This window comes from Mesoplodon bidens (assembly GCF_964165515.1).
Source record: "Mesoplodon bidens genome assembly, chromosome: X".
Lineage (NCBI taxonomy): Eukaryota > Metazoa > Chordata > Mammalia > Artiodactyla > Ziphiidae > Mesoplodon > Mesoplodon bidens.
Genome location: NC_138163.1, coordinates 76,664,258 through 76,685,516, shown reverse-complemented (window position 1 = coordinate 76,685,516; position 21,259 = coordinate 76,664,258). Strand labels below are relative to the sequence as shown.

Sequence of the window (21,259 nt, the reverse complement as noted above, 5' to 3'; positions counted from 1 at the left end):
CAATTTGTGGTGAGAAATGTATTTTTGCGCTTAGGAACTGGTATACAAAGTTACATTAATAAAGACAGTATGTTCCTGGCATAAAGGATAGACATGCAGATCGATGGAAGAGAAATGAGAGTCCAGAAATAAAACTTTAGGTTTATGGCCAGTTGATTTTCCACAAGGGGGTCAAGACAATGCAATAAGGAAAACAGTCTTTTCACAAATGGTGCTCAGACAACTGGATATCTACATGCGAAAGGATGAATCTGGACCCCTATCTTACACCATATAGAAAAATTAACTCAAAATGGATTGTAGTTCCCCTAAGATATACGTTGTAGTTAATAGACTGCTCACTGTTTTATTGTTGAAAGAGTGAGGAAATGGCTATTTACATATTCTGCTGGGGGAAGAAAAAAATTGACTTCTATAAGACAGTGTGAAAATACATATGAAAAGTCCTAAAATTGCAAAACTTTAACCCAACAATGTCACTTTTAGAAATTTACTCTAGGATTTAGGTAGGAGGGAAGAGACAAGATGGCAGAGTAGAAGGACTTGAGCTCACCTCCTCTCACAGAAACATCAAAATCACAGCTAACTGCTGAACAGCCATCAACAAGAAAAACTGGAAACTACCAAAAAAGATGTTCTACATCCAAAGACAAAGAAGCCACAACTGAGAGAGAGGAGGGGTGCTTTCGCCACACAATCAAATCCCATACTGGCTGGGAGGGCGACTGGAAAACAGGAAAATAATTATATCACAGAGGTTCTCTGACAGGAGTGAGACTTCTGAGCTCCACATCAAGCTCACCAGCCTGGGGATCTGACATCAGTAGGAGAAGACCCCAGAGCATTTGTCTTTGAAGGCCAGCGGGGCATGAGAGCAGGAGCTCCACTGGACTGGGGGAAACAGAGACTTCACTCTTGCAGGGCACGCACAAGGTTTCATGTGCACTGGGCCACAGGGCAAAGCAGTGACTCCATAGGAGACTGGATCAGATGAACCTGTGGGTCTTGGAGGGTCGCCTGGGGAGGTGGAGGTCAGCTATGGCTCACTGTGGGGGGCAAGGACACTGGTGGTGGAGGCCCCAAGGAATATTCATCAGCAAGATCTCTCCCAGAGGTCACTGTTTTGGCAACAAGACCTGGCCCCACCCAACAGCCTGCAGGTTCCAGGGCTAGGATGCCTCAGGCCAAACAAACAACAGAGTGGGAACACAGCCCCACCCATCAGCAGATAGGCTGCCTAAAGTCCCGCTGAGCCCACAGCTAAACACACCACTTGACATGGCCCTGCCCATCAGAGGGACAAGACCCAGCTCCACCCACCAGTGGGCAGGCACCAGTCCCTTCCAACAGGAAGCCTGCACAAGTCCCTGGATCAACCTCACCCACCAAAGAGCAGACACCAGAAGCAAGACAAACTACAATCTTGCAGTCTGCTGAACAGAGAACACAAACACAGATAGAGAAAATGAGATGGCAGAGAAACATGTTCCAGATGAAGGAACAAGATAAAACCCCAGAAGAACAACTAAGTGAAGTGGAGATAGGCAATCTGCCTGAAAAATAATTCAGAGTTAATGATAGTAAGGATGATCCAAGATCTCAGAAAAAGAATGGAGGCACAGATTGAGAAGATACAAGAAATAAGTTTAACAAAAAGCTAGGAGATTTAAAGACCGAGCAAACAGAGATGAACAACACAATAAGTGAAATGAAAAATACACTAGAAGTAATCAATAGCAGAATAAGGACTTCCCTGGTGGTGCAATGGTTAAGAATCCGCCTGCCAATGCAGGGGACACGGGTTCAAGCCCTGGTCTGGGAAGATCCCACATGCCGTGGAGCAACTAAGCCCATGTGCCACAACTACTGAGCCTATACTCTAGAGCCCGCGAGCCACAGCTACTGAGCCCACATGCTGCAACTACTGAAGCTCACACACCTAGAGCCCGTGCTCCGCAATGAGAGAAGTCACTGCAACAAGAAGGCCAAGAACCACAACAAAGAGTAGCCCCCATTCACCGCAACTAGAGAAAGCCCGCATGCAGCAACGAAGACCCAACACAGCCAAAAATAAATAAATATATATATATATTTTTCAAAATAGCAGAATACATAAGGCAGAAGAATGAATAAGTAAGCTGGAAGACAGCTTCCTGTAAATCACTGCTACAGAACAAAATGAAGATAAAAGAGTGAAAAGAAAGGAGGACAGTCTCAGAGACCTCGGGGAAAACATTAAATGCACCAACTTTCAAATTATAGGGGGCCCAGAAGGAGAAGAGAGAGAAAGGGCCTGAGAAAATATTTGAAGAGATAAGAGCTGAAAATTCCCCTAATGTGGGAAAGGAAACACTCAAGTCCAGGAAGTGCAGAGAGTCCAACACAGGATAAACCCAACGAGGAACATGCTGAGACACATATTAATCAAATTGACAAAAATTAAAGACAAAGAGAAAATATTAAAGGCAACAAGGGAAAAGCAACAAAAAACACACAAGGGAATCCCCATAATGTTATCAGCTGATTTTTCAGCAGTAATGCTGCAGGTCAGAAGGGAGTGGCATGATATATTTAAAGTAATGAAAGGGTAAAACCTACAACCAAGAATACTTTGCCCAGCAAGGCTCTCATTCAGATTCAACAGAGAAATCAAAAGCTTTACACACAAGCAAAAGTTAAGGGAATTCAATACAACAAAACCCACCTTTATGGAAATGTGAATTGGTACAGCCACTATGGAGAACAGTATGGAGGTTCCTTCAAAAACTAAAAATAGAACTACCATATGACCCAGCAATCCCACTACTGGGCATATACCCTGAGAAAACCATAATTCAAAGAGAGTCACGTACCAAAATGTTCATTGCAGCTCGATTTACAATAGCCCGGAGATGGAAACAACCTAAGTGTCCATCATCAGATGAATGGATAAAGAAGATGGGGCACATATATACAATGGAATATTACTCAGCCATAAAAAGAAACGAAATTGAGCTATTTGTAATGAGGTGGATAGACCTAGAGTCTGTCATACAGAGTGAAGTAAGTCAGAAAGAGAAAGACAAATACCGTATGCTAACACATATATATGGAATTTAAGAAAAAAATGTCATGAAGAACCTAGGGGTAAGACAGGGATAAAGACAAAGACCTACTAGAGAATGGACTTGAGGATATGGGGAGGGGGAAGGGTAAGCTGTGACAAAGCAAGAGAGAGGCATGAACATATATACACTACCAAACGTAATGTAGATAGCTAGTGGGAAGAAGCCACATAGCACAAGGAGATCACCTTGGTGCTTTGTGACCACCTGGAGGGGTGGGATAGGGAGGGTGGGAGGGAGGGAGATACAAGAGGTAAGAGATATGGGAACATATGTATATGTATAACTGATTCACTTTGTTATAAAGCAGAAACTAACACACCATTGTAAAGCAATTATACTCCAATAAACATGTCAAAAAAAACCGCCTTTATAACAAATGCTAAAGGAACTTTTCTAGGCAGAAAAGACCACAACTAGAGACAAGAAAATTATGAATGGAAGAGCTCACTGGTAAAGGCAAACATACAGTGAGGGTAGGAAGTCAACCACTCACAAATATGATGTCAAAATCAGCAATCGTGAGAAGAGTACAAATGCAGGATATTGGAAATGCTCTGGAAATTAAGAGACCAGCAACTTAAAACAATCTTGTATATATATGGACTGCTATATCAAAACCTCATGGTAACTGCAAATCAAAAATCTACAATAGATACACACAAAAAAAGAAAAAGCAATCCAAACACAACACTAAAGAGTGTCATCAAATCACAAGAGACACTGATAAAAGAAATCAAAAATGACAAAAATAGATGGAAATATATACCATGTTCTTGGATTGGAAGAATCAATATTGTCAAAATGATTGTAGTACCCAAGGCAATCTACAGATTCAAGTCAATCCCTATCAAATTACCAATGTCATTTTTCACAGAACTAGAACAAAAAATTTTTTAAACTTGTATGGAGACACAAAAGACCCTGAATAGCCAAAGCAATCCTGAGAGAAAAAAAAACGAAGCTGGAGGAATCAGGCTCTGTGACTTCAGACTATACTACAAATCTAGAGTAATCAAAACACCATGGTACTGGCACACAGACAGAAATATTGATCATTTGAACAGGACAGAAAGCCCAGAAATAAACCCATGCACCTATGGTCAATTAATCTACAACAAAGGAGGCAAAAATATACAATGGAGAAAAGACCATCTCTTCAATAAGTGGTGCTGGGAAAACCGGACAGTTACATGTAAAAGAATGAAATTACAACATTCTATAACACCGTACACAAAAATAAACTCAAAATGGATTAAATACCTAAATGTAAGATCAGATACTATAAAACACTTAGAGAAAAACATAGGCAGAACACTCTTCAACATAACTTGCAGCAATATCTTTTCAGATCCACCTCCTAGAATAATGAAAATAAAACCAAAATAAACAAATGGGATCTAAGTAAACCTAAAAGCTTTTGCATAGTGAAGGAAACCACAAACAAAAGGAGAAGATAACCCACAGAATGAGAGAAAATATTTGCAAACAATGTGACCGACAAGGAATTAAACTCCAAAATATACAAATAGCTCATGCAGCTCAATAAAAACACCAAAAAATCCCAATCAAAAATATGGGCAGAAGATCTAAATAGACATTTTTCCAAAGAAGACATACAGATGTCCAGAAAGCACATGAAAAGATGCTCATCATCGCTAATTAGAGAAATGCAAATCAAAACTACAATGAGGTACCACCTCACACTATTCAGAATGGCCATCATTAAAAAGTCCACAAATAATAAATGCTGGAGTGGGTGTGCAGAAAAGGGAACCCTCTTACACTGTTGGTGGGAATGTAAATTGGTGCAGCCACTATGGAAAACAGTACGGAGTGTCCTCAAAAAACTAAAATTAGAGTTACCATATGATCTAGCAATTCCATTCCTGGGCATATACCCAGACAAAACTATAATTCGAAACAATACATGCACCCCTATGTTCCTAGCAGCACTTTTTACCATAGCCAAGACATGGAAACAACCTAAAATGTCCATCTACAGATGAATGGATAAAGATGTGGTGTGTGTACACACACACACACACAGAGACACACACAGACACACAGTGGAATATTACTCAGTCATCAAAAAAGTGAAATAATGCCATTTGCAGCAACTTGGATGGACCTAGAGATTACCATACTAAGCAAAGTAAGTCAGAAAGAGAAAGACAAATACCATATGATATCCCTTATATGTGGAATCTAGAATAGGACACAAATGAACATATCCATGAAACAGAAACAGACTCACAGACGTAGAGAACAGATTTGTGGCTGCCAAGGGGGAGTGAGGGGGTGAAGGAGGGAAGGACTGGGAGTTTGTGATTAGCAGACACAAACTATTATATATAGGATGGATAAACAACAAGGTCCTACTTGAACTATATTCAAGTTCCACAGGGAACTATATTCAATATCCTGTGATAAACCATAATGGAAAATAATACAAAAAAGAATATAAATATGGATAACTGAATTACTTTGCTATATAGCAGAAATTAACACAACATTGTAAATCAACTATACTTCAATAAAGTATTTTTTTAAAAAGGAATAAAGTACTGAAACAAGCTACAGCCCTGGATAAACACTGAAAACATTATGCTAACTGAGAAAATCCATTCATAAAAAAGACACATATTTACGAATCTATTCATATGAAATGTTCAGAATAAGTAAATCCATACACAAATAGATTAGTTTTTGCCAGGGGATGAGAAGCAGGAAAAATGGGAAATGACAGCTAAGGGGTACAGGATTTCTTTCTGGGATGATGGAAATGTTCTGAAATTAGATAGTGGTAGTAGATGCACAACTTTGTGAATATTCTAAAAATCCCTGTATTCTACTCTTTAAAATAGTGAATTTTGTGTTATGTGAATTCCATCTCAGTGCTTTAAAATTCTCACTGTATCCTATTGTTATTTTATATTTCCCTGAAGTACAGTATTTTACTATACTCCAGGCACAACCTGGTATTAATCTAAAACAACCTCAAATGTTTTAAAATTTACAAGTGCAAACAGCTATGTAGATATACATATACACACTCACACAAACACAAATTGATAAGTTGATAGAAGTATCATATTATTCTGGAGGAAATAAAAAATTTCTTAGAACAGTTATTATTATCTAAAATACTATGCTAAGAAGGAAGCATAATTTTAAATAACTTGTAATCTAGATCAGTAGCTATGTATATTGAGAGAACAAACACATCTTTTTTTTTTTTTTTTTTTTGCGGTATGCGGGCCTCTCACCGCTGTGGCCTCTCCCGTTGCGGAGCACAGGCTCCGGACGCACAGGCTCAGTGGCCACGGCTCATGGGCCCAGCCGCTCCGCGGCATGTGGGATCCTCCCGGACCGGGGCACGAACCCGCGTCCCCTGCATCGGCAGGCGGACTCCCAACCACTGTGCCACCAGTGCAGGCCACAAACACATCTTAATTACTATAATACTAGTAGTACTACAAAGAGCAATAATTAGCATTCATGGAGCACTTACTAATTACCAAATAGGCACTATTATAAGTCCTTTACATGCACCATCTCATTTAATGCCCACAATCATCAATAAGGTAAATAATAATGTAATCCCCCATTTTACAGATCAGCAAACTGAAGCACAGAGTATTCATACAAACAGGAAGTAGTAAAGCCAGGAGTTAGAGTGCAGTAGTTTGTCTACAGAGCCTCTTACCTACTACAACTTCTCACCACAACAACGAAAAGTTACAGTTAAGAGTGTTTTTGCACACTGAAAGTCCACCTAATTTAGCACATACAATTCAAGTATATATAGTATGTTTATACATACTATTTTTAAATTAATAATTTTAATAATTAGTTTCAAATCAAAATGTTAAATATCTTACTTTATTAGTAACAACAAACTTTCTACAAATAATTTGAAGCATGGTTATTCAGATTAATTCCTAAAATTTTAGAAAATACTATATATTTACCGTGTTCTCGGCCGTTGTTCATCTTCAGATTCACTAACTTCTTCACTAACTCCTGATTCCTGAAAATCAGAATCTTCAGAATCTTCACTGCTCACTTGAATAAAAATATATATTAAAAGTTATTAAATACTTCCCAATAGAAATGCAATTTGTCAATAACTTCACATTAAAACTTAGAGTATTATGAGAATAATATCTGTAGTACATATTATGTCATATAGATTAGACCAGTTAATGACACAAATGGTATTTATAAAAAATTCAAGTGAAATCCAACTATGGTTATAAAATTATGATTCTACATTATAATATATGTATTAATTGTATATGAATTGACAAAATGAGAAATTGCCTGTCAATAAAAGAATTCTGGTTATTTAAAACAAGCAAAGTAGGCTGGCCAAGGTGGAATAAGTGTGATTACAGACCCTCTGCCATATGACAACTAAAAACTACAGACAGAACACATAAAATAACAACCTAAGAACTGTGAAAAGGAAACAAGAGCAGACAGACTAGGGACTGAAATCAAAACCTGAATAATGATCCCCATAAAACTGTGGAGGGACGTGAATGTCATGTGTTTTATTTTTTCCTCCTTTCTTTCCTGGTTTTGACAGGAAGGCTGGCTGAATTCCAAAACTATGCAGAGGTTGCTGACAGCAAAACTCTGGGAGGACTGCATTTCTAGCCACAGCACTGGGAAAAGGAGCAGAGCTCTGCATATCACAAGAATATAAGGTGAATCCCCAATTTTATTTTTTCTCTCCAAAATTTTATTTTTCTGTACCAAAACTGCCACTAAGACACAGGCATCTGAAACCCCAGGAGAATACCCATATCTTTCTGGCCAGAGGAAGCCAGGCAGGGAAAATATAAGATGAGCCTGGACTATCTTGTGGTGCCAGAAAGTAAAGCAGTGCTCAAAAAATGATGGGGATATATTCAAAGGACACAGGATCCAACTTGAGAAGCTCCCAATAAGCAAAGCTGCAACAATCTGAGCAACAAAATGAACAAATGGATTATAACTCATAGAATAAAATAAATATCTATCTATAAGTCCATATTAATATAAGCAATGGAATAAATAAATAAACAGGGGGAAACAACTCTTCCTAGAAGTAATGAAAGAAACTGAAAATCACCACTTAAACATACATCACAGTAAAAACTGCTCAGGCAGCAGTTGGACTGCGGCGGACGGCTGTGCCTTAGTCTCGTGAGCAGCCCTCCTCTCCGTTCCTCTACCTCGCGCAGCATGTCGGGCCGCGGCAAGACAGGCGGTAAGGCCCGCGCCAAGGCTAAGTCGCGCTCGTCGCGAGCGGGCCTCCAGTTCCCCGTGGGCCGCGTGCACCGGCTGTTGCGGAAGGGACACTACGCCGAGCGGGTGGGCGCCGGCGCGCCGGTCTATCTGGCGGCGGTGCTCGAGTACCTCACAGCCGAGATCCTGGAGCTGGCGGGCAACGCGGCCCGCGACAACAAGAAGACGGCCCGCGACAAGAAGACGCGGATCATCCCCCGCCACCTGCAGCTGGCCATCCGCAAAGACGAGGAGCTCGACAAGCTGCTGGGCGGCGTGACGATCGCCCAGGGAGGTGTCCTGCCCAACATCCAGGCCGTACTGCTGCCCAAGAAGACCAGCGCCGCCGTGGGGCCGAAGGCTCCCGCGGGCGGCAAGAAGGCCACCCAGGCCTCGCAGGAGTACTGAGGGCGCCCGCGCCGCCGCCACCGCCGCCGCCCGGCCCCTCCCCTCGCCACCACAAAGGCCCTTTTAAGGGCCACCACAACGCTCACGGAAAGAGCTGGGCCCCGTCGGGCTCCGGGCCGGGCGGCAGCGCACTCGCCCCCTCCGCGGCCCCGCCGCCGCCGCCGCGCGGCCTGTCCCTCCCCCGCGCGGCTCGCTCCAGCCGTGGCTCGGCGGAGGGCGGCCGTTTGAACGCCGCTCGGTGCCAGGAGCGAGCTCGTGACTCGGCCGGCCTGGCCCCCGAATGCTGATGGGCTGCAGGGAGGCCGCGGCACCTTCTAGAAGGCTGGGCCGGCCGCGCTGACGCAGGGCCGGGGCGCGTGGCGGGGAAGGTGAGTCGGTGCGGACGGCCGCCGGCGGGGCCGCGCGCGTTCCCCACCAGCCCGGTGCTCCGGACGAGACTCGGTTGACGGCGGCGGCGGCGGCGGAGTCAGTCGGTCACTTCATTTGTCCCGGGACGCCCTTTGCTGCCGGATCCCGAGCCTTGCACGTCCGCGCTCCCTCCATCTCCACTCGCAGGCCTGTGCGCGTCCCGGAAGACACACTTCGCGGCGTGAGCATCGCCCCCGGTGTCGGGTCCCGGCGGCGTGGGGGCTGCGGGAGTCCTGACCCTGGACCCGCGCCCCTCCCGGCGGGTCCGCTCCGCAAGCCAAGCACCTAGATACCAGCACTAGTCCGTTAATCCCCATCTGGACTGAGTCGCCGTTGGCCTCGGAACTGGAATTTTGCAGCTAACCCATCCAAGACAGTACTTTAGGTATTGGGGAGTTTCAGATGGACTAATTTTGTTTATTAAAGGATTGTTTTCTTTTAAAAAAAAAAAAAACTGCTCAGGCAGTTAGATGCTGAAATTAGTGGGCATGAGTATGATGAGAAACAGGATATTTGCATTGTCTCAAAGTATCTTCCCACAAGATATTAAATATGAACAGAAAAATAGTTTTTTTTACAGTGGAAAAATCCAGCAGACACCAACTTAAGCAACTTAAATCAGGTTAGCATTACCAGTAATAAGACATATTGTCATTATACACCCTTGGTACGATACACTGAGAAAGATTCAATATCACTTTTGTAGTACTGTTGTCAAAATGCCTAATAACCTAAATCTAACCATGAGAAAACACTAGACAAATATATATAGATGGACAGTCTAGAAAATAACTGATAATAGACTTCAAAAGCATCAAGGTCATGAAAGACAAGACAAAGGAACTGTCACAGATTGGAGTAGATTAAGGAGACAACTGAATGCAATGTGGGATCCTAGAATGGATTCCAAAGTGGTAAAAGAACATCAGTGGGAAAACTAATGATAACCAAATAAAATCTATAGTTTACATCAGAGGTCAGAGGTCTGACGGTAAGTATTTTCAACTTTGTAGGCTATATGGTCTCTGCTGCAACCACTCATCTCTACTCAACTCTGCCATTGTAAACACATGAAAGCAGTAACTGAATAAGTATAACAGTGCCCCAATAAACCTTTACTTATAAAAAAAAAAGGCAGAAGGTCAGATTTAGCTTACAGGTGTAGTCTGTCAAACCCTGGTTGAACTAATAGTATTGCATCAATGTTAATTTCCTGGTTTTGATTATTGTGCTGTAATAAGTATAAGGTATTAAATTAGGGAAGCTGGGTGAAGGGTATATAGGAACTCCACACTATTTTTCTGACATTTCTATAAATCTAAAATTATTTCAAAATAAAATATTTTTTAGAATATCATGAGCTGACCTCAGAATCAAAGGTCTATTCTATCTAAAAAAAAACATAGGCAAGCATAAATAATATAAAGACTTGCTATGGGAGAAGAGGGGAATGAGGAATTATTGTTTAGTGAGTTTCAGCTTGGGATGATGAAAGAATTCTGGAGACAGATAGTGTTAATGGTTGCACAACAACGTGAATATATTAATGCCACTGAATTACTTCAAAAACTTAAAAATGGTTAAAACTTTATGTTATGTATATTTTACCAGAATAAAAAAAAACAATAGTAAAAAAGAACTGCTAAGCAACTGGGAATTTGGGAGAACACAGGTGTCCACATGCACGCACAAATTTATCCTGTAATTAAATACAATTTTAAGTCTAGTATTCATTTTTCATCAAACATTTTATTTTGAAAATTTTCAAACCCACCAAAAGTTTTAAAGAATTTTTGAATGTATCCCTTCTCCTAAATTCACTTACTGTTAAGTTTAGCACATTTGCTTTATCTCTCCCTAAACATATACACACCCTTTTTTGCACTGAACCATTTGAAATTCAGTGCTGATATCATGACAGCTAACCCTTAAGCATAAGGACACTGTCCTACATAACTTAGTACCATTCATTATAATGCATGAGAAAAATAACAGCAATTTTAATATCATCTACTATAAAGGCAATCAATAACTACACTTTTGAAATTATCACCAAAATAACTTTTATAACTTTTTTTGAATTTAGGTGAAAATTGAAATCCACATACTACACTTGATTTAATATTATAATTCAGCTATTAGCTTTTGATTTCTCCCCATTGCCCAACATTAAGTTTCCAGACAATACAGGGACACCAGAGTTTGCAAAACTTGGAAAATCATGCAACTCCAAATGTAGTATCAATCACTATGATCATAACCTACATTAGAAAAATTAATATGATGGGATTTTAGTTTACTCCCTTCTACACAAACGAACCAAAAAAAAACAGCTGGATAATAAGTTACCCACAGAAGAGGACAATGGAAACACAGGTCACAGAAAACTTGTGTTTCAATAAAGCATTTCAAATGTATTTAGCCCACTAAAGGACTCTATATTCCTGAGCTAAGCCTCAGAGGCAAAATCAGTATTTCTCCTTTTGTTGAAGATGCACAGGAAATCATGTTGTTATGTAACATGCTAAATCACTCAGTTCCTTTATAGAATCTGAAAGACTGGCTTGTACTCAGGCTGCAAAGAAATTTATGAGAATAGCATTCACAAAATGAGGTACTATTATTTATTTGTTTACATGAAAATATCCATGAAATATTAAGTATATGTGTGGGTGGGGGGGTACCTTCCTCCTCTTCTTTAATGGATAGCTGCTGCTCTTTAGCCCTTTAAATGTTCGGGATTCCAAGATTCTTTCCTTAGCCCTCTATTTGTACAACATTACAGCTCCACTGGGTAATCTCACTATTACACATATACCAGAACAACCACACTTGACATCAACTATGGCAATATCCTTCAAATGGATTCAAAGCCTTCAGTCTCACAGAATAACAGGCAACTAATCTGAACATATTACAACCTTGGTTGAAATCTTTCAATGGAAAAAATGAGTGGTTGTGCTGAAGTTTTGATTCTTGAGTGCTGGTAACGAATGTCCTGTGTCTTGAGGTGCCATACATGTTCCTCAAGCTATCCACTTATGAAATGCACACTTTTCTGTATATATACCTTAAATAAAAAGTTTTTTAAAAAGTGGTGGCACTCCTCTGTGACTACACTAAAAACAAATTGTACACTGTAAACTGGTAAACTGTATGGTTTGTGAATTATGTCTCAATATAGCTATGATATAAAAATAATTTTTAAAATTAAAAAAAAAAATTTAAACCTTTCAATGGCTCTCCATCCTATAGAGCCTACTATACTTCTCAGACACTTCCAAAAATGCTTTCTTATTCCTAGTGGCAAAGAAGAGTTAATCTGCCCAACAGGAATTGGGTAGTAAAGTCTTCAGAATCTGCCCCAAAGAAGAAAAAACTTTCTTTAAACTTCTTGTTAGCCGAAATTCTCAGGAAAATTTCACATTTAATTGCTCAATATATGTAATTACTTAATATAAGAATGCTCTCCGCCAACTCTCAAGTAAAATGAACACACCAAAGAGATGTACCATGTTTACTCTATAGCCTGATATACCCATGAGTCCACTGCCAAGTACTTCAGTTTGAGAAACACAGGCTTACAAAGGTCTCTAGTATCTGGTCTCTGTCTTATTGGCCCAGCCTAATTTCCTGCTGTTCCTTTCCCTACTCCCTCCTATACTCCAGCTATACCACATTAATTGCATCTCCTCCACCATGTGCTAAACAATTTGCAGAGGCTTTTAAATTTTTTTCCCTGCTTGTATTATAAATCTTCACAACACATCTACCTGCTCCCCATTTAGAACTCGATCTGCTGGGTGAGACTCTTCATCTTTGTGAAGTCTTCTCTGGTGATAACCCCTAGCCCCCAAGAAGCTAAAGAAATCCTCTCAGTGTCACACTTTACAATACCTCTGTTATACAAGACAACCCTCATGATACTATAATTTCTTATAATATTAATGTCAATAATTCTTATTAAACCAATGACTGCCAAACCTGGTATATATCAAAATCGTATCAGAGATGCTCTTAAAACATATGGATACACAGGTCCCACCACCACCAATTATGCTGTAATTGGCTTGGGGTGGAGCCCTGCCATAGGAATATTTTTAAATCCAAGTTATCTGCATGTGTAGTCAGGCTGAAAACCATCACATAAGACAATGATTTCCTTATTCATTTGTATCCTCGATGTTTACCATGACGCTGGAAACATGTAAGTAACTCAATGCAGAAGGTCTCAGACTTTTAATGTAATAAAAATTTAATCTGGCTGAAGTTTTACATATAAGCTTGCATAAATCTATCCAAATTAATTGTATGTTCTATCTTTCCTCATTATTTCTTCCTGCACTTACAGGCAGTCTTATATTTTCTACATAACTTTAATGCATATTTTATTTATTGTCATTTTTCTTTGTCTTTATAATCTAAATGTATATGACTACTAAAGGTCAAAAATAGTCTTTGTGTCATCTCTCAAGTTTCTGGGTTATCTTCCCACTCTAAATTCTTTACTTCACTCTCAGAAGAGTTGTTGTCAGTGTGCTGATACTCACCTAATATAGGTGGTCAATTGTTGGAGCCAATAGGCTAAAATTTCACAACTATACTTAGTTTATAAAACCAGTATGTTCCTTGCTATCAGAATTAAAATGTCTTACCCTTCCTTCTATTTCTGCCTTTGGCTTCTTTGTGCTCTTTAGGCTTCGTCTTTTTTTCTTCTCCAGATTCTCCATCACTCACAGTCAGCTTGTGCCTCAAAAGCCTATGTCTGTATCTCGGCTTCTTAGATTCTTCAGAATCTGAATCTGATTCAGAATTGACTTGATTTTTTGCTTCTAAATGGAGAAAACAAATCAGTAAAACGTTCAGCCTTTTTTCCTTTAAAATGTTGTAAAACTACATATTTTGTTTGTTGACAATTACCATGATTTATGGAACTGATCAGAGCTGTGTACTTATCTGGGTTGCATTGGTGATAACAGGCTATCTCATACATCAACCTTGATCTATCACTATTATTAAATATTGATTAAATATCACCAGTATACATTTATAGATTTTTTAAAGGTAAAAAATATTTTCCTTTAAAAATCATCTGTTTATTGGCAGTAACTGACAAAACTTGCACAATTATTACCAGATATTCAAACGGAGTAAAGGTAGTAAAGTTTTCAATATTTTAATAAACTTCAAATGCATGTGTTAAGAGATTTCATGGTCAGACAGTCTTCAAAGCCTGAATTGGTCAAATAATTATGACATCCTATACTTCTCTTTGGGGAGCTCACCCTCATCTCCAGGATTTTCTTCACTGTGTTTTCCAGTTCTTTTTTTCCCTTCTTCTGATTCATCATCTGAAGATCCATCCTCATCGGAGGAAAGATTGGCTTTAATTTCTTCTAAAAGCATCTTCTTGGCAATTCTTGAGTAAAAAGACAATAAAAACTATATATTTGGTGGTGAAGTGTAACAAATTAAAAACAAAAAGAATTATGTGTATCAAAATAGAAATAAATGTGTCAATAGATTTTTTATTATAAAGAAAAGTCTATCAAAACCATATTTTAACCTAAACTACCAACCAAAATTTTTGAAAATGCTCTTAGCACTGATTTTCTCCCAGTTCTATACAATTCTGCAATATAGTGAAAAATCTCAGGGACATTTCTACTAACTATTTTGACCAATTCTAACTTCATGCTGGATAACTTTCCAATCCTACACTTGCTCTGCTGCCACCATCCAACAACTACAATATCAAGACAGGCCCACAAAGGTAAATCAATTCATTCAGACAAATGGCATTCCAACACTGAACTCCACATGAGAGGATTTATTCAACAGCAAAACATATTCTTAGAAAATCAGTGTGTAATAAACCACTTTATTGTGAAACAGTACCTCAAACTAGTGGATAATATTTTGGTCCTTAAATTTCAATTTGCTTCATAAATTCTTCTAACCAAAGGAAAGAATAAAACACATAAGTAGTGAAGCAATCAAAAATCCCTAATAATATTCAAACTAGGGCAGAGAAGGGGCAAGAGTGCTATTAACCACATACATAGTTAAAAGAACAAAAATTACCATAAATGAGTTTCCACTTTCCAAAGAAGTAGATAGTGCATTAGCCTCAAACATATCAAATTTTTCAAGATGCTCCTCAAAGACCAATTTGCTAATGAAAAAATCAACTGCTAAAAGCATGAGAAAATAATTCTTTAATACCATCTTATGTTAAAATAAAATATATTCCTAAAAAATCGCCATGTTTGCACTAAAGGAAGACATCTGAAAGTGTAAGATAAAAGCAGTTTTTGTGCAAGACGAGGTGTTTTGCACCTTTTGATATAAATTCATAAATCACAGTAACAAAGGAATACCCTACAGAAAGGCTCAAAAGTTGACATGATTCTTGGTTTTCCATGAACTAATTTCTATGTGGATAAACATCTACTCTGCAGTCAAGAATGACTCTAGCTCAGTCAAAAACTTGCAGCTGGAATTATGGAACCTTTGTTATTTTTGGATTTGAAACTCCTCTTTTTATTTCTTAGCATGCACTCACATTTAAATCAAGAATACATTCAATGGTAGGAGATGTTAATGCATGTTAATGCTTTAACTTTATTTGATACATTGTTCTTTGCTATTTATACTCAAAGATATATAACAAAGACACCTAAACAGACTGAAGCAAACAAAATAGCTAATCACTTCCATAAATGCTTATTATATGCCCTTTGGTACTTCCCCCCTAAACAGATAAGGAATATTTAGACAACGTAGAGAGTTACCAATTGCAAGAGGAAACCACAGATGAGTTAGCTTTTCTGAGGGTTTCCAACTTGATTTGCTAAAGTTAGGTCACTCCAATTTAAATCCTACTGGAGTTGGGGACTTCCCTGGTGTTCCAGTGGTTGGGACTTCGCCTTCCAATGCAGGGGGTGCGGGTTCAATCCCTGGTTGGGGAGCTAAGATCCCACATGCCTCACGGCCAAAAAAACCAAAACATAAAACAGAAGCAATAATGTAACAAATTCAATAAAAGACTTTAATAATGGTCCACATCAAAAAAAATTAAAAATTAAAAAAAACCCTACTCGAGTTGACCAATAAAGTCTTCGTTGCTCTTAAACTTCTACATCAGTGGTTTGCTGACTTCGGTTGCACACGGTAAACATTTTAAAAACGGGGACTAATATAGTGTTGCCAACTTTTCATTTTGTCAAGAAAAAAATTTAAACCCAAATATCATTTACTTTTATCATTTTATAAAATAAAAAAATAAACAAACACACCCTCCACAAATTAGGAAACAGTTTCAAAATAAAGGGTGGTTCTTTAAATTTCTTAAAAGCATCTTTCTGGAAAAACTCTAAAATCATCTTTCATACACAGCACATTATCATTTCCCACGAACAAGGAAGAACTTTCTCAAGCCAGTTTGAGTAAAACCACTGTTTTGGAATGAATAAATGTGTGTGTGTGCTCGAGTGTGCATATAATGTGAAGCACTGGATAATAGGTTACAAATAGAAAAACATAGTTTACTTGCAGTTACAAGATCTTATATACCCATTTGGGTGGTACAATAATAGCCAACAAAAATACAATTATTAATTTAGTTACTCTAAAGTTTAGTTCAATCACCTGATTTGTTTGTATTTACACGTTCAAAAAATGTCTTAAATTCCGTATAATCTGTAAAGACTTGGTTGTTAACTTTAACAAACCACATAACATTTCTTCTTTCAAACTATAGACTCCTAATACGTCTACTAAACGGAAAGTCAAAATACGTAAACCTACAAATACTAACGTTCTAGACTTACATGAAGAAGAACTATGAAATATATAAAACAATAAGATTCTATACCAACTAAAAAAAATCACGTAAGTCATGGAAAATAAAATGAGATCCACATAATGAAGAATTAATTGATTTATCAACAACCTTCAGTGAGACCATAATATATAGAACAATCACAGATACTTTAGAAGCAAAAAAATTTACAGACTTCAGAGAATGCTCATTTTTCTCCAAACTGACAGTTATAGAGTGATAGAGACTCCCTAAGCTTTACCTCACTAAGATGTTTTAAATTTGCCCTCTAACACCTTTTGAGCAAAGGAAAGCCTAATGTATAGCCATATACATTAAGCCCTAAAACGAATAATAAAGTTGTGCTTCCCTGGTGGTGCAGTGGTTGAGAGTCCACCTGCCTATGCAGGGGACATGGGTTCGTGCCCTGGTCCGGGAGGATCCCACATGCCACGGAGCGGCTAGGCCCCGTGAGCCATAGCCGCTGAGCCTGCGTGTCCGGAGCCTGTGCTCCGCAACGGGAGAGGCCACAAGTGAGAGGCCCGCATACCACAAAAAAAAAAAAGAATAATAAAGTTAAATTATTTTGCATAAATTATGGCTGATGGCTCATGTCCAATATGTCAAAGACCTACTGTATCATACACCTAGCCTATCGCATAGCCGACACCTCAAAATTAGAACTTAATTTGAAGGACCTAAGTAAGGGCTGAGGCTGACCTTCAACCTGAGTATTCAGCAAACATGTTGAGGTGAGATGTGTCCCATCTACAAAGCCTGCTGTGAGATGCTTTAAGGGAAACTCCACTACCTTAACTCTTGAGTCACAGGCCACAGAGACTTCAAGGACATCATCACTTGAGAACTAGCTGAGGCTGGCAAAGCATCATTTTGGAGGCCTCGGCTGGACCCGTGCTGGTATGCATGTGATGGATGTATAGTCATGATCCCTAGTTGATTCTGTTTGCTCGGAAGTTTCCTTTCTTGAGGCTTTCCAGGACGTTTCTGAGAAAATCATCCAGGCAACAAGGCACTGCCCCTGGAATCTCAATGCTCAACATTACATCTTGGGGCAGGTGTAGCATCCAAAGCAGTCACGACTCTATCAGAAGCATTAGAGGCACAGGCTGTGCCACTCTTGTGGCAGAAAACCTGGGCAGAGCCGGAAGTAATGGAGCCACTCCTCCATTTTCCTGAAAGGGAGGGAAGGGAGAGGGGAAGAAAGCAAAACAATATGGGAGGGAGGGTAAAAACCCACAAACAAACAGTGATCGGAACTGGTGCATGAAAGAATAAATAAAAGAACTGCAAAACTCAGAACAAGCTAAGTCTTCTAAATCACATAATGAATACCAAGATAAGATAATGCCTTATTACACCTTCCACCTTCATCTACTAAAATAAAGCAAAACTAAAATAAGGAATGAGCCCAACAATGCAAAGACAAACAAGCAATCAGAGAGAGAGAGAGAGAGAGAGAGAGAGAGAGACCCAAGAAAGCCTTTAGTAATTCTGATCCTGTCTAGAAAGGAAATCAGTAATGCCTCTTGTTTAAGCACTCAAACAGGAAAAGAAAGTAAACTGCCTCTTGCTGGTAGGTAAATCAAGAATTCAAAACATGAGCTCTAAGAAAGGAGTGATCAAGAGAAAGATATCTTGCACCAGGGAATTGTAGAGAAACAGCCATTACAAAAGCAACACAAAATGTTAGAGCTAGAAGAAGGGACCTTAGGGTCCAATTCTGTCATTTTACAGATGAGGAAACAGGCTTAGAGAGGGGAAATAACTTGGCCAAAGAAACAAAGCTAGTTAGTGGCAAAGCCAGGAGTAGTACCTAAGATCCTGAATCCCAATCTGCTACTAATTTTACTATGCCAGTGCTATATTCTCTACTCATTCACTACTACTGTGCTAATGACTGCTTGGGGCAATACACTAAGGTCACATTCTTAAAGTTATCTGTATTTCACTGATTTAGAAATGAAAGAATTCAAGTTTTGATTAAAAAACATTTTTTTGAAAGAGTTCTAAACATCTTTCGTCCAGTATGCACCATCTCTAAAATGTACTGACAGGTCATCTTGAATACATCCTACAATCTACTGCTTTATCTTTTAAGAGGTTCTGAAAACAGGCCTGAAGAAAATTGCTAAATGAAAAATACATTTTTAGAAGGCCAAAATACTGTGCATCCATACACAAAGGTGACAAAATTTTAAATTGTTTTTTTACATTCTGTGCACAATATCACAATAGTTAAAACAGAGAATTCTGAATAAGATTATAAGTTTCGAGATAAAAAAAACAACTGCCTAAGTAACTGTAGTACTAAAACATCATACCATATATAAAAGGTTGATATGTAAAACGATTCAAATGACTACAGTCCAAAAAATGTTGAATATTTTTTGTGAGGAACACACATTCTTCTAGTAGGGAGGGAGGCTTTGTTTTAACAAATGCTACGTACTTCAGGTTGAGAATAAAAAATAAAACATTTCGGGGACTTCCCTGGTGGTCCAGTGGTTAAGACTCTGCACTCCCAATGCAGGGGGCACGGGTTCAATCCCTGGTCAGGGAACTAAGATCCCACACGCCGCACAGCACGGCAAAAAAAAAAAAAAAAAAAAAAAACACAGAATTACAATGGAATTCCTCATCTTCAAAATCTGTATTAGTGTTTTTTTTCAACTCCTTGGTTCAAAATTAATATCTTTTTTTTTTTTTTGACGGCGCCACTCAGCTTGCGGGATCAAACCTGGGCCTCCTGCAGTGGTAAAAGCATGAAGTCCTAACCACTGGACCGCCAGGGAATTCCCCAAAATTAGTATCTTGATATAAACATTTCTATGAAAAACTATAACCAAGGCATAATGATCTGCACCTAAAGACAGTGCTATTCATGAGATAATGATGAAGTCCCTAAATAACCAAAAAGCTGAACAACAGTATGAAACTATTTTTTAAGTCACATGTTCTACAATGTTTGCAGTTAATGAAAAACATCACTGTTTTCTTAAAATCAATATCAAATAACTTTTTTTAAAAAGTCTTAGGAGAAGGAAAATAAAAGCTGTATGAAATTAAGAACCCACAGTTTATTAACAATTTATACATGGGCTCAAATTACAAAATGTGTATTCCCTGATTTTATGTAAAAATCTAAGCCAGCTTTAGAGGACATTTTAACAAGAAAAAATTTATTAACATTGATATAAATTTAGAAAATTTGGTCATACTAAAGATCATACTAAATAGTTCAATATTTTTATAACTGAAAAGTAAAAACAAAGACTTATGTGTCTCAATTTTATTTTTAAAATTCAAAGTAAAAGGGCTTCCCTGGTGGCACAGTGGTTGAGAGTCCACCTGCCGATGCAGGGGACACGGGTTTGTGCCCCAGTCCAGGAAGATCCCACATGCTGCGGAGCGGCTGGGCCCGTGAGCCATGGCCGCTGAGCCTGCACGTCCAGAGCCTGTGCTCCACGACAGGAGAGGTCACAACAGTGAGAGGCCCGCGTACCACAAAAAAAAAAAAAAAAAAAAAAAAAATTCAAAGTAAAAGACAAAGACGATATAGTCAGAAAAATGAACCTTTTTTGCTAACACTAGAAAAATCCAAACTCTCCTTTTTGGGGGGGTGCTTTTTCTCATTATCTAAAAGTCCCATTACAATATCACCAAAGAATAGAGAATAGGAATGGAAGGCTGAACATAATATTTATATCTTAAGCAGAGAGATCACCACTAATGACCATATTTCTTTCCTTGCTGGGAATTCTAGCATAAAAAAGAGAGCTGGTGGCAACTGTAACCAGTTTAGATATCTACAAATAGATCCTATCCAGTGGCTAGACACCTGTATTATACTTGACTTACAATACTTACCTGCATTATAAAGACAAAGTAAATTTGAAAAAGAATTACCTTAAAATTGCCAGACATTTAAAACCCTTACTCAAACATGAAACAAGTAAAATACTCATTTAAAATGCTACCTTTGTTTTTCAAGCCCAAAAAAGGAGAACTAAAGCAATTTTGCTAACCAAATAGGACCACCATGAAAAAAAATTCACAGAAAAAAATTATTCCAGATTCAGCAAATTTGAATAGACAACAGATAAAGACACGTATAGAAGATGAACATTTGGAAAAGTGTTTAAAATAGAAACCAAAGTCATATGTCAAAGGAACGTGAGATATACTCATGCCATTAATCTTTGCTGAAATCAGGTAAACA

General features: G+C 38.7%; 2 protein-coding genes across 8 annotated transcripts in view; one reads left to right on the top strand and one right to left on the bottom strand.

The window, feature by feature from the left end:
• The window catches only part of ATRX (ATRX chromatin remodeler), a 237,956-nt gene that overhangs the window by 124,098 nt on the left and 92,599 nt on the right, over positions 1 to 21,259 (bottom strand). For all 7 annotated transcript variants that reach the window (XM_081222784.1, XM_081222780.1, XM_081222782.1 and 4 more), the window contains 3 exons: positions 14,483 to 14,616; positions 13,853 to 14,029; positions 7,079 to 7,172 (listed from right to left, as the gene is read on the bottom strand). In XM_081222784.1, the coding sequence (XP_081078910.1) occupies positions 7,079 to 7,172; positions 13,853 to 14,029; positions 14,483 to 14,616 (405 nt within the window). The remainder of the gene's footprint in view (positions 1 to 7,078; positions 7,173 to 13,852; positions 14,030 to 14,482; positions 14,617 to 21,259) is intronic.
• On the top strand, positions 8,250 to 8,933 carry LOC308609053 (histone H2AX-like). The gene has a single exon (XM_081222531.1). It carries the CDS (start codon positions 8,340 to 8,342, stop codon positions 8,787 to 8,789), a length of 450 nt encoding a protein of 149 aa, XP_081078657.1. The 5' UTR covers positions 8,250 to 8,339; the 3' UTR covers positions 8,790 to 8,933.

Bases quoted from the DNA above. Each gene is read 5' to 3' on its own strand.
- LOC308609053 (XM_081222531.1), top strand. From the start codon at position 8,340: ATGTCGGGCCGCGGCAAGACAGGCGGTAAGGCCCGCGCCAAGGCTAAG.